Consider the following 13,907-nt stretch of genomic DNA (forward strand, 5'->3'; position numbering starts at 1 on the left):
AAGAAGGTCAATGGTACCTGCTCATCCAGTATACCCGCATCCGGAAACCACGTGATACCAGCGGTCGCCAATCTTTCACCGCTCCTACTCAACCTAGGAAAATAAATACTCACAAGTAAGTAATGGCCGCTTGGTCATTGTCCAACTAGCCAGCCGGAAGCACCAGTTCGTGCCGCAGTGGCAGAGGTCGCGGGGTCATTGTGAACTCAACTGATTGCTTCCGGATGGCTGGAGAGCCTCGCCGCGCTTGACTAAGGTTGCGAGGTCGTCTGGCGACATTTGGGGAAGGACTTTAATGTTGTGTTGAGGACTGTTGTGGACTGTTGTGGACCGTGGCTACCGGCCACAAAGGCGGACAGTGCTGTGTGTGGAGATGAGGTTGCTGGTTGATTGGTCTGGTAAGAGCTTCCACCTAAAGATGTCAGGGAAAATAGGTAATGGCGGTGGGAAGGAGACAGAAGTACCCGGAGAACAACGCCGAGCGCCAGTCTTGATATAAAGACAGCATTAAGATGAGTTAAGATGATGTGAGACATGAGAATTACACACACCCTCAGACACACACTCACAAACACACAGTTAAACGCATATTAAGGAATAATACATCTTTTCAGTCTGTACACATATACAAACACAAACAGAAAAAAATCACAAACACAAATAAACAAACTCAAATACACAAATTTTCAAACACAAAAACACATTACAGATACGCACGTGATTACAAAATAAATAAATAAATAAAAATAAATGCAAACGCACCTCAGAATTTCAATTTCTTCTCCAAAGAGAATTTTTAATTTCTTCATTGGTTCCCATGCACGTGTGCACGCCAACAAATTCACACGCACATAGAGGAGAGATAAAAGCTTATCTCACACATACCATTCTCACGACCACATATTTTCGTAGGAAATGTATACTACATACGCACAGACACAACTAAACATTTACACGGGCACACGGAGAGCTGCTTGCACTTTGACAGCTGAACCTTTTTTTATTTATTTTTCTTTTATTTTTATTGTTTTTCTTTCTTTTCTTATTTCTCTGGGAATAACATCCTTTGGGTAGAGCTTGGTCCCTTCCATTGTACAATGTAACAAACACGACCACATCCGAAGAAAAGTAGTTCCCACATTGTCTGTTATCTCATAGACCCCACTGCCTTTCTCTCTATCTGTACCAGCTTGTCATACAGCTCAGCAGCTGTCAGCACGAGGAAGTCCAGCTGCGCGTTGAGCTGACCCACGTCCTTGACGACCTGCTCAGGAAAGGTCAAGGGAAAGAGCAGGCGCTTGAATATCAAGCGATTCATGTTTTTCATATTCTCCTTCGCATTGAAGCCCACACACAGCGCCCTCTGGCACACCACACCATACGCGCACTGAGAGTGGTCTCCCTTGAAGGAAGTGGCGCTGCAGGCGGGCTCGACGTTGTTGATGTCGTCAAAGTCTATGAGCTTGAGCGAGGAGTTGACCAAGACGAAGTGGCCTTCCTTGAAGTCGGGCATGACCACGGACCCGAGCGGGGAATGTTCGAGATAGTCCAGCAGGTCCGCCATTTCGATGGCGTGGCGAAGGCGGGCCGGCCAGGGGAGGATCTGCAGGTTGTCCAGCACAAACCGGGAGCCGAGCTCGAAGATGGACACCACCGTGCTCGGCAACATCCGTGGAGTCGCTCTCCTCGCTGCGCACGCAGTACCCGAGCAGCTGCGCCATGTTGTGATGATGCAGCTGCTCTGCCACAAGGATTTCCTTCATCAGCTTCATCGTCGAATACAAGTAACACCGCGAACGAGCGCGGATGATGTCAGGGTCGTCGGATCTGACATTGTCCAGGCAGGATTTGACATCGTGGATGTGGCGGGTCACCATCTTCACGGCCACGTGACCTCCTTGGTACTCGCCTAGAAATGTTTGTTTCGACACCCCGTGACCGATTTTCTTTTTTATTTTGATGGCGGAGATGTTCGTGCAGTTGAAAGGATACACTGCCCTTTGAACCAGCCTGTGAGCAAAGTTCCTCTGTCTCACTCTCGCGGCTTGTTCCACCACTGTGTCCGATGTTGACCAAAATTTCAATGGACGGTTTGTTCGGCTACTGATGGACGCCATCAGTCTCGGGGGCAGGTCTTCGTTGACGTAGTCCGCATCGTAGAACGATTCCTCGCTGCACGTCCGACCAATCATAATGTACATTACAAACGAGTAGCCTATAGCAGGCAGTAATAAGAGACAAAGGAAGCCATTGCGGCGTGTCCACATGGTGAAAAGCCCGGACAGCATCTGGTTTTGACGGACCTGGATCTTTCTCACCTCCAGGACATGAAGACTAGGCTGTAGTCAACCTTTTGTGTATTTTTGGTTTCTGTACCTTGAGTCCATCTGTAAACTAAGAAAACAATAGAATTAATGCCTTTCTCGTTAAATTTCCTCAAAAATTGTTTTGAAAAGTATGACAACATTAGATAAATCATAAATCGAGTTGTGGATACATTAACTTCCTGAATACAAAGACTTCTTTTTGCTTGTCTGCTTTAGTATCACAAGCTAATATCTTTATATATATATATAAATAAATAAAGATCCTAGCTAGTGCTTCAAACGATAGGAAGACATTTCTTTTTCGAGCGATTTATTAACTTTAGAAGTACAGTAATCATTACTCGGCAATGGTTAGAAGAGAAACCTTTATAGTAGGGGGAGGAGGACACTGTGTCAACTGAAAATGACTAAACCGACATAGCATATAAAAGGAATGGAAAAAATTAGGAAGACAACATTGTTTGAAATAAATAAACTGCCTGCAGAGCAAAAGTCTCTCTTAGCTTACATCACGAAGAGTTGGACGATTGCAAACAGTCAAAAGACAAACGCAAAGGAAGAACGGATGTTCGTTTGTTTATTATGTATTCCCATTATTTCTTCTTTAAGCTTTTTTCTTCCAGTTTTATTGGAAGTGCCTCTTCCTAGTAGAGTTCTAGTCAGAGAAAAGGGAGAAAAATCTGTGTATCCATTCCAATCCACTTTCCTACCTCAAATCCCAGTGATAGGTTTCCTCGATGAAAGAGAGAGAGAGTGTGTGAGAGAGTGTATGTGTGAGAGAGAGAGAGTGCGTGTGTCCGAGAAGAGATCTGAACTCAGAACCTTTCATTTATCGCTGTACTCGTGGTGATCGACCATCCTATACCCTCATACTCGCCTTGCTCTTCTGGAACCAAACTTCCACGTCTGTATATTCATGGATCAGATACCCGTACAAGAACTATCTCTTTATTTCTCTCCTTCTTGACCTCAAGTTGCGCACGTGAGCACCACACCTTGTCCAGCTTCCGGGATGTGAGTCCAGCTCATCCTGCCAGTCGTCGGTCGATGCTAATGGAGTTACTCCGCTCCCTAATCAGTTCAACAACCAAGAAATCGGCCTCAAGGAGTCGTGATCCTCGTGTAAGCAAGGAAAGGAGAGTTTGTTGTCCGCGCAGAGCTTTAAAGTCCGTTTCGGAAGGCGAGAAATAGAGAAAGCGAGTGAGGGTGATACTTGAAAAAATGTCTCTGGCCAAACACAGGGCTGGGATTGAAAATCAGAAGTGTTTCGCACACAGGTCCTGGCGAAATTACAGCTGATAGCACCGCAAGCGGAGGCGCACACAGTTTTAAACAGATTATCAGGAATGAGACCCAGAGATTGAGAGCAGGGAAAAATGGAAAAGGGGAGGAGGAGAGTGAAAAAGGAAGGGGGTGGTAAGAATGAAAGAAAAGATCGGGTTATTTGTGCGTTTATAGATTGGCCAAGCTATCACATTTTCTCGGAATGTTATAAAGAGAAATAATATTTTATTTTTCTCCACAACACAGGACAAAATCGCAAAGAACTTGACTGAAATACATTCAAGAAATCTTTCGCACGATTCCAGCAGTTCGTGAACTTTAGTTTTAAGCAAAAATAATATAAACTTTTAATAAAAACTAGAGGGAGGATGTCAACCGTGAAGTTGAGAGCAATGAGGCATGCAAAGTGTCCTACAACACGACCCTATAATGGGCGAGGGTACTTAAATTCGGACCCCAGTCTGGAGCATACCACGGACTTGTCAAGACCGAAGATGCAAGAATCTCTTTGGGGAATAGTGGGTATTGATTCGTCTGCTGGGTAGTCGTTGCCTCAAAATCAAGTTTAAAAAGAAAAGGAGAGAGACAAAGAGAGATAGAGAGACAAAATGAGAAGGACAAAAGTTGTTATGACATTTTGTCCAGCGGGGCGTGTGGCTTCTTGGCTGCTCTATGATCAAAGTTTATTAAAATGTTCTTATCTTCATATTTTCTTCATTATTTTGTTTCCTCCGATTTTGAGGGGTCGTCATTCTAAAATATTTCTTGAAATGCTAAAGAATGAAAGTATTTACAGAAATGCTAAAGCATTTATAGATGCTAAAATAATAAGTAAGAAGATTAAATATTAAGTTATTTTTATAAGATTTTTAAAGAGTACTGATCGTATGAAAACTGTTCAAGGAGTCAAGGAGTGTTTGAGAGACATTTTCAAGAGAGAAGTTTTAAGTAGCTGCTTGAAACCACTTAAATAAACCGACTGGCGGCACTGCAAGAGATAATTTCAAGCAGAAGGACCAGGAATGAGGTAATACCGAAGTATTTGCTGATCCCAATTGAAAAACATAAAAATAACTATAAATTTTTAAGACACTCTCGTTATATAGGTAACAAGATTTTTATTTACTGGACAGTTTATCAGAAGACGAGAGCAGAAGGACAGTATAGCTTGCTAACAATCTCCAATGAATGTAAACCGGAAGCTGAACGTTTCTCGACCTCGGTGAGGTAAGGGCGAAGAACTGATGGGTTGATTGGGTTGGTGGATATTTATACGCATCCTGCATGTATTTCTGTGTACTAAGATTGCATTCAAGGAAGGGAAGACAACCTGAGCAATGGCTGGAAGAAGGATGCAAGATAAAACGAAGATGATGGCCCTTGCATTTATTTCTTCTTAACGAGCTCAGCCGGTCCTGGCCCATTATGTTCTTTAAAATTCCCGCAGCTTTACCTCCCCATCTGGCTCTCTGCCTCTCGGAGAGCTGGGCGAGTGGGCTGGAAGTCGACCCTCTTGCCCTCGTGCCCTCTCCACACCTTGGCGCCCACAATGGTCCACGTGGTACCGAGCTGCTCGAGGTGGACATATTGATCTCGTCTTGTCCTACTCATGGCCTCGGTGTGGTCAAGGGCTTTGAAGGCATTACTGCTGCTCAAGTACTACTCATTCTCTTGTCTGCTTCACAATGGAACATGTGTCTCCACAGAAAGAAAACATTGGATACTTGGCGCTGCCTGTGCGATTATCAATACCCCTTAATTATTGAATAAATAAGTAAATAAATATATGTACATTACTAGTATTCATACTCACTATATATATATATCTCTAAAATCCTTACATGTTCCGTTCATAAAATTCCTTTGTTCTTTGTATTTCCATCCTAAGCTAAAACCAGGCAAGTAGAAAGCATTAATGAGTAGTGTGCAATATTTCATTGGTGTCATGGTGATAGTTCTAAGCATACAGCTCTTCACAAATTGACTATTTGTTGAAAATAAAGTTTGAAAAAAAACCTTAGTCTTTCTCTCTCCTTTCCGTCTCACACACGGATAGAGAGGTAGACGTTTCTCTGCCTTTTTTCTTTCTTTCGTTCTCTCTTCGCTTTGTTTGAAGACAGGATGGGTGTTGTAAGTGTTTGTTTCTGGCAAAGCGGGGGAAGCCTGCCTGATTATACAGGGTGCAGACGCTGGAAATGGTTGTCTCCGGCCGAGAGAACCAATTGTAGTCAGGACTTAATCAATGGGATTTGGGAGACCTACCCTCGACGGTTGAAATCGAAGTTCGTGGCCCGCGTGTTTCCTGTAACAGCCGTTAGCTGACGGTATTGTCCTCGCGCACTCAGCAACAAAGCTCGATTGATGTTGTTGTTGTTTTTGCTTTGTGGTTACAAGTCAGTTTTATTAACACTACAGCCAGTCCACAACATCTTCTTCTTCTTAATCATGATCATTTCTTATCTTCACGATTACAGTACAATCTTGAAGAAGAAGAAGAACAACAACAAGAAGAACAAGAAGAACAAGAAGAACAAGAAGAAGAACAAGAAGAAGAACAAGAACAAGAAGGAGAACAAGAAGAAGAACAAGAAGGAGAACAAGAAAACAAGAAGAAGAACAAGAACAAGAAGAACAAGAAGGAGAACAAGAAGGAGAACAAGAACAAGAAGAACAACAAGAAGGAGAACAAGAAGGAGAACAAGAAAACAAGAAGAACAAGAACAACAACAAGAAAAAACAACAAGAACAAAAACAACAAGAAGAACAAGAACAATAACAAGAAGAACAATAAGGAGAACAAGAAGAAGAAGAACAAGAAGAAGAACAAGAAGGACAACAAGAAGAAGAAGAACAAGAAGAAGAAGAACAGGAAGAAGAAGAACAAGAAGAACAAGAACAAGAAGAAGAACAAGAACAAGAAGAACAAGAAGGAGAACAAGAAGAACAAGAAGAAGAAGAAGAACAAGAAGAAAGAAAGACAAAAAAAAGGAAAGAAAACAAACAAACAAACAAACAAACAAAGAAACGAGGAAACAAAGAACCAAAGAAACAAAGAAAGAAACAAAGAAGGAGAAGCTTAATTACAGGCAACTTTCTGACATTCAGATGTTATTAAAAAAGAATGTCAGCGATGGAATCGCGTTCATCAAAGAACCTGTGGACGAGAAAACCGCTGATTCTCGCCAAAAACCGGCACAAAAAGCATCAGTTCTGACGGGGAAGAAAACATCTTTTATAAAAGAGCACTTGGTTCCATGAATACCATTTCACCGCTCCTGATAGAGCTGTCGTTGAAACGGCCGATCGTTTGAGCAGATCTGAAATCGATGTCAGAAAGTCGATGGCAAAGACAGTTTTCATTCCGAGTCCATGAACGAGTCATTTCCCCTGAGCCCAGACTCAATACTTTATACGAAGATGAAAACTTCAAAAATTTTATACAAAAAAACCGGGGAATTTTATTTAAAGAAATTTTGCAAAAAAAAGTGTAAATAGGCTTAATCATTTTTTTTTGTGTGATAAAGAGGATCACTGGTGAACAACGATTTAATTTCACAATGCCTGAACTGTCCCTGATGTATTAAGTTTAAGATGAGTTTGATTCAGCTTAATTTTATATTTGATAGACATGTTAGAATACACAGACATGGAGCTAGACACTTTTTTATATTTTCATAACTAATATGATATATACATATAGTGTGTCTGTGTGAGAGAGAAGGACAAGGTGCTTGAGCAAACTGTTTGAGAATGGAAGAAAGTATAAACTACATGACCCATGAGTGTCTAATGGTGGAGATACCTTGACCATCTTGGTCTCTACCTCACCTTATCGGCCAGGTGTATAAGACATCGATATTGTTAGCCCTATATTCTGTACACTCATGCCTTTGACCCCAGGAGGTCATTACGATAAAAGGACTTGGAAAAAGCCTTTGAGCGCTTTTCGATGGGTCACAAGAATAATCATGTCTGAGATGTGGCATGGTAAGAGCTAGTCCTTTCAAGGTTTTAAGTTATTTTGTAATGAACACACACACACAATCATTTACACTAAAAATATACTATTTTTTTGAATATGCTCACTATCCTTACATCACTTCAATTTTTTTATCCTTACTTCATAGAAAATCTGGTTAAATGACACACCTAAGATAATTAATCATTTAATCAACTCACCTAAAGGGAAATGAATCGTCGTTGAATCTTGGGATAACAGTGAAGTAACCTTCCCGATGAGGAATCCTGAGACAACTCTGAACAGTATATCACCGACAAACAGTCCTGGGACAACAGTTTGGTGGCGAAACTTGGAGGAACTCAATTATGATCCTTCAGACGACACTGGAAACTGCTCGCAACAATCCTCGGTCGAACAGTATCAATTAGTTCAAAGAGGAAGCTTGAATGAAGACGACAAACAGCAGTGAGCTAATGAAACTTGAGACAACACCAACATGTCGATGAAGCTAACGACACCACTGCATCGATCTGCTTTGTGTCCGCAATCACCTTCTGGATGTTTCGCGATCTTTAGTCTATCAGCCTGCAGGTCTCCCATCACCATCCACCGGAAACACCACGACTAACCACCACCTCCACCGCGCATGCGCAAATCCTTCGGGAGTCACGAACTTCGGCGGAGTAGCTCGTCGCTGGAAGCTGCGTTCGGGACAAAAGCCGCTGTCAACTTTGTCAGAACAAATCCATCTTTGATGCATTTAGCATCAAACACGCAGTCGCCATGCTTTATTCTCGGATTTTTTTATTCTTGTCTCCCCTTTTCCGTGCTTCTAAGCTCTAAGCCGACTTGTTTTCGGCGGCAGGCCAGCCTCACAACTATCGCCCCCTGACGACAGGAGCACCATTCGCACGCAAGTGGCGAGCATCCAAGAAAAAAAAGGAGGGAGGCGATAAGCGACAATGTTGCTGCTGGTATTGCTGATGCTGCGGCTCGATGGAGCGGCTGGAAGTTGTCCGGATTTTGAAGATGGTTGCTCTCGGTACTTCAACCAGTCCTTCCCTCTCCCCAATCTTTTTTTTTTTATCCCTCCCGTCCACCTCTCGGTTGTTCCTCCCTGTCACACGTTCTCAAGTCCTTCCGCCTCTCGTGTCTTCTCGGTACTGACTGTGTCTACAACTTGTCGGGTACCCCACCCAACCTTACTTTTATTTCCTTGCAAGAATTACTTCTCCATTCCTCCTCCTTTTTTTTTTTCTCAATACTTTCCTCCCACCAGCTCGCTCTGGGATCAGTTTCGAGAGACGAAGATCAATGTCTGTATGTCCTGTCTCGCCTGCTGCAGTCGCACGACGCACGACGCAAGCTTCGGAGCTGCACGCGCCCACGTTTACACCGTCGGCGTCTGCGTTTTGAAATGTCGCACCTGTAGTAGCTGTTGGTCTAAGATGTCAGAAAGCAGACGATGATGGGTTGCAGTCTCGTCTCGTCTCGTCTCTGCACGAGGTTTGGATGAGGTGGCTTCAGTGTCAGGACACACTACACTCAGCTCGGCCGTTTCCAAGATGCTTCCTGGCGCGTGCTTGTCGCGATGCCAACATTTTTATTTTTTTTTTTATTATTTCCGTTGGCACCACAGGCGTTTGTTGATCACGGAGTTGCGCATGTACTAGAGAGATTGTGTTTTCACAGGAAAAAGAGTTTTTTTTTTAATTTTTTCTTTTTGTCACCAGAAACCGACTCGTTTATGAACTGTCGATACAATAATTTTTTTTTCATTTACTGTAATGTTAAAACCTAATTAGAGAGCTGAAAATGCGATTTCTCGCCTATCCGCAGACTGATTTCGGTCAGGATAAAACGGAATAATTCAATAAATAAACCGAGAACTCCCAAATAAACAATAAGATAGACACACACACACAAACAGAGACGACAAACACACAGACACACAAGATGTGAAGAGGGGATACTTTTTACTTGTGAATGTAATCAGCAAGTCAGAATTAAATTTTGCATGTAGACCTTTTCACTTCAAATGTATGCTAAGCCTAAACACTACTAAAATAAAAATATAACAAAAAATTCTTCGAATTAGCACAAAGCTGGATGTTTAAATCAAGTTTATGTAGGGAAATTCTAATTAAGATAATAATACAGACTGTAGACTAGTACTACTACTACTACTACTACTACTACTACTACTACTACTACTACTGTAATAATAAGAGATTACAGTCTGCTTGTCGATGAAGAGAGGAAAATATACAAATTCAAGTATCTGAGGAAAACATTTTGACAGTTCTACATATTAAAAAGCAACACCAGTAACTAAAGACTAAAACCGTCCTTTGAAAGAGAAAGGGTCGACTCCAAGGTGGACACAGGAAGAACTGATTTGCAAACATAAATGAATGGAATGATTGGTACACTGAGGACCTGCTCACACTAATTAAGTTCTAATTAAAGAAACTTGTCAGGCTGCGTCTGTCTCCCTCAACGACCAGCACATCCGTTTAAAATGAATTCAACAGTTTCTGGACAACAACCAAAGCTTGTCAATTCGAATCCGGGTACTTATCCTGTGGTGCTCCCGCGAGAATATTACTCCCTCCTACCCCACCCGACATATCTCTTACTGTTTGTTTTCTACCTGTCTGTCTCGATGTACCCAAAATTCTTCTTCAAGAATTCAAACCTCGGTGTTGCCCACGCAACTTTCTGAACATTTTAAATATTCTTTTTCTCATTTTTAAGCCCTTCCTGTCAACCCACCTTCCACTACCCAACCTTCTATTGGGAAGACGGTGAGGTTAAAGGGTGAATGGAGGCGAGGTGGGGTAGGAAGGGTAGCCGAGAGCTAGCGGCGCGGAGCCTGTCCCCTGACGGCTCTAGACAATACGGAAATGAGAGTTGACAGAAGTCCTCGCGCATTCTTTCTCGCGCCCCTAATGAAATTCGCTCCCACGGCGAGCTCAGATCGATTGTGAGAGAAATGTGGTCTTGGCTACCCAGTCCTCCCCCTCCTGCCAACCCTCGACCCTCCCACTTGCCAGCGCTCACTTAGTCTCTGGGTGCGAGCGTGACGAAGAGGCTCGTGAGACTTGACGGTTGGACGATTTTGTAACCGGGTTTGGTTTGTGAATGTCAGATATCCACGGAAAACTCTTTTCTGTCTCAATCCCTTTATCTCTTTTTACCTCCCTTTGCCTCTTCTTCTCTAATAATCATTCAATTACATTTTTTTCAATTTCCAAGATGAACTTACAAATTCACAAAATGTAAGGGATGGTGCAAAGTCCACTTAACGCGCATGTCCATGACCCCCTCCATGGATATCACTATAGTTCCGAAATATATTTCTGGAGAAAATTGTGTAGAGAACACACAAACTATATAAAGTACCAAAACACTTTTCCAATAATGCACCGGTCGTGATTTACTTATTTTTTTATGTACAGTCACGTGATCAGACCGCGCTCTACGGAGGCAGCAAAGGAAGGATCAGTAACCGGATATTGTAGTCCAGAATGTAGTTTCTTTGTAAGGGTCAGAAACAGGATATTGATGTTCAGGGTGTAGTCCGCTTGTAAACAGTGATGGCGGCTTTCGTCTCATGGAAGGAGTACAAAGGAATGGGATTTATTTTCACCCTGCACGTGGCGCTGTCTGTCAAGGTAGTCACGTAGTATCTACCCCATTCTTCGAGATTGTGACCGGGACTTTGGTTTGCCAAGCCTCGATACTAACCTTTCTTGACCTTTTGATTTTGAAATCATTGGCATGTCTCAGATGATTATTGTATGTGATTATTGTATCCGCACCTCGTTTTCCTTTGGTGAAATCAGTTTCGTGTGAGATTATTTTTAAAAATACACCTGTAAAATTATTCTGGTGCTACTGTTACATTTGTTTCGGAGCTTGAAGGTGGATGTTCTTTGTCACAAGAGACAGTGAACATAACTACACATCTAGGGCAAGCAATCAATTCAAAATTTGATGTCGTTGTAAAGAGAAAAATAAATTGTGTTAACTGTTACACTAGTGCAGAAAACTGTTCTCTAGAAGTCTTTAGTATTTATTTATCAACCCTTATCTGGATTCGACACAGCAAAAGTCACCCACTGGAGTAGAGAAGGTCTCTAGAGGTAAGGTTTTCACAGGCTAGACGTAAAAAACTTGAATTTATGGAAATTTTAAAATCGTAAAAACAGAAATAACCAAAACAAAAAATGTGCGCACTTAAAAGGTTCCTAAGCCTGGTTGTTAGAGAGCTTGACTGGGGATGGGAAGATGGAAGTTGCTATTTTACACTGAGACAGCAACTAAGGCAAAGCAGGCAACCCTGGAAACAAATACCACATGCAGACCGAGACGAGATCTGAAACCAAGGACAGCCAATCTCAACTATATAAATGACGGGCCCTAGCCCAGCTGACCCTTGACTGTATAACAGAAGGTCGAAGCTGGTTCCCAGCCTACTGCAACCTTTAACCTTTTGAGGACCATACCTTTAAATGGGCTCCAAATGCGATTAAAACACTTAGATACATTTGTATGAAATCACTTAGTCTGTCGCTGGCTTTATATGAGTCTCGATATGTTTGCGCTCGTCTGATTGTAAGATTGATAGAAATTTTAAATTTTAAGACTAACTGCAAAATTCAAAATTGAATTGCTTTATAAAAATATGTGTCAAGAGGACAATCTGACACTGGTTTTGCTTGCGGCTGTCAATAATGTAATGTTTAATATTATTAATAATTTACTTGTTTTCCAAAATGATTTGATATTTTTTTTCCGTGGGAATATGTCATGTTGCTTCTTTATCCGTCAAGTTTTTTTGTTTTTTTGTGTGCAATAGATACAAGAATAGATGCTGAGGGAAATGAAGAACCCAATACCTGTGAGATATTCAAAAAATCCTGTCATTTTGATGGCTTGATAGCTCTTGTTGATGATGAAAGTGAATTGTACAAGTAGCAGAAGAGGATTCCTTTCCCAATCAATGCAAAAAAAAAAAATCTGTGTGTTCTTGGAAATTAATTTTGTAATAGGATATCATGTGGTTCTGCCCTTGAGAAACTACTGGTCCACTAAAACCTGATCTCCAGGTGTCATGTGTTGCTAATGTAATGTACCTCGACATCGATTTGAAATGATAAGTAATGGCTCACTCTTCTCAAATGATGAAGAGATACTTCCGAGAACAGATCGAGACTTTGATAGTGCTTTCAAAGTTCGGCCTTTGATCAGTAAATTCAGAAGGGATCGCTTTCCCCATGGCGGTGCCCTAGACTTAGACACAGTGAACCACTTAACCACAGTCAACTGTAGAACTGAACATCTTTGTCTTGGTTTGCTTGAAGAAACAAAGCATCAGTAACTTTTGTTGAAGTAATAGAAGAGGAATGTGATGGATGGCTACTGTTGCTGCTCGCATGTTGACTTTCATTCACTCACTCACACGAGTCAGTGACAAGGTTTAAAGGTTATGGTGCTTGTACTCGATGTAGGGAAAACCTCTCACATTTGTTATTGATGAAGGCTGCTCACGCCTGAGCAAGCTAGCGAGAGAGAAAGAAGATGTATTGGATGCTTGACACTTGGCAAACCAGTGGAGCGCAGAACACCGAACGGTTAAAGCGATCTGAAGGAGATGGTGGGGGACTTCCATCAGAAAATTGACACAAGCCTCATCTTTTCATTAAGATGGCGCTCTTTCTTTTGACGACCCTCGGCCTGGGTCACGGCTCGCGACTTCCTTCTAACGAGCTCTTACTCTTTTGTGTGTGTGGTCTGGCTTCGTCCTGGTGGATCACTTCCCGAGACCGGAAGTAGATCATGGCCGGAAGGAAATGTCAAGGGTCAGGTGTCGTGCGAGAGCCAATCAGTCTCTGTTTGGCAACACCGAGACTCGAGGGTCACGTGTCATGCCTCTTCCCTCTCGCCGAGACGAACAAGCAGGGAGGAAAACTGTTGGATCAGCGAGTAGTGCGTGCTAATGCTTAATGAGCGATGTAAGACGACGGGAGGAAGGGAGGGAGAAAGGGGTGTAACTCTTGCTAACTGAAATTGTCCAATGAAAACCACTGATAGCTGCTGTTAACTGAAGTTCTCCAATGAACAGCACTGATAGCTGTGGATGGTGAAGAGTGGGGTGAGAGTGAAGCAGGGGTGAGGTGAGTAACATGGCTTCAGACTTGGGAGATCGATTTAGCGTCTTTAGTTGGCGAGACTTTTTTTTGAAAGAAAGAGAAGAAACAGGCTTGTCAAGGGGCTTACACGATAGCCTGAATGATTAAATTCCTCCCTCAGGCTGGGGCCCGATGCAT

The 13,907-nt window shown here is 42.4% G+C and overlaps 2 protein-coding genes across 2 annotated transcripts in view; both read right to left on the minus strand.

The window, feature by feature from the left end:
• The window catches only part of LOC112555189, a 320,962-nt gene that overhangs the window by 28,342 nt on the left and 278,713 nt on the right, over positions 1-13,907 (minus strand). The gene's annotated exons all lie outside the window — the stretch shown is intronic.
• Positions 818-9,472, minus strand: LOC112555190 (extracellular tyrosine-protein kinase PKDCC-like). Its single transcript, XM_025223463.1, is given in 3 exon segments — positions 818-1,652; positions 1,654-2,387; positions 7,791-9,472. Coding segments are annotated over 2 exon segments (1,140 nt in total). The 5' UTR covers positions 2,289-2,387; positions 7,791-9,472; the 3' UTR covers positions 818-1,147.

This window comes from Pomacea canaliculata, linkage group LG14 (genome assembly GCF_003073045.1).
Source record: "Pomacea canaliculata isolate SZHN2017 linkage group LG14, ASM307304v1, whole genome shotgun sequence".
In the NCBI taxonomy this organism is placed as follows: Eukaryota; Metazoa; Mollusca; class Gastropoda; order Architaenioglossa; family Ampullariidae; genus Pomacea; species Pomacea canaliculata.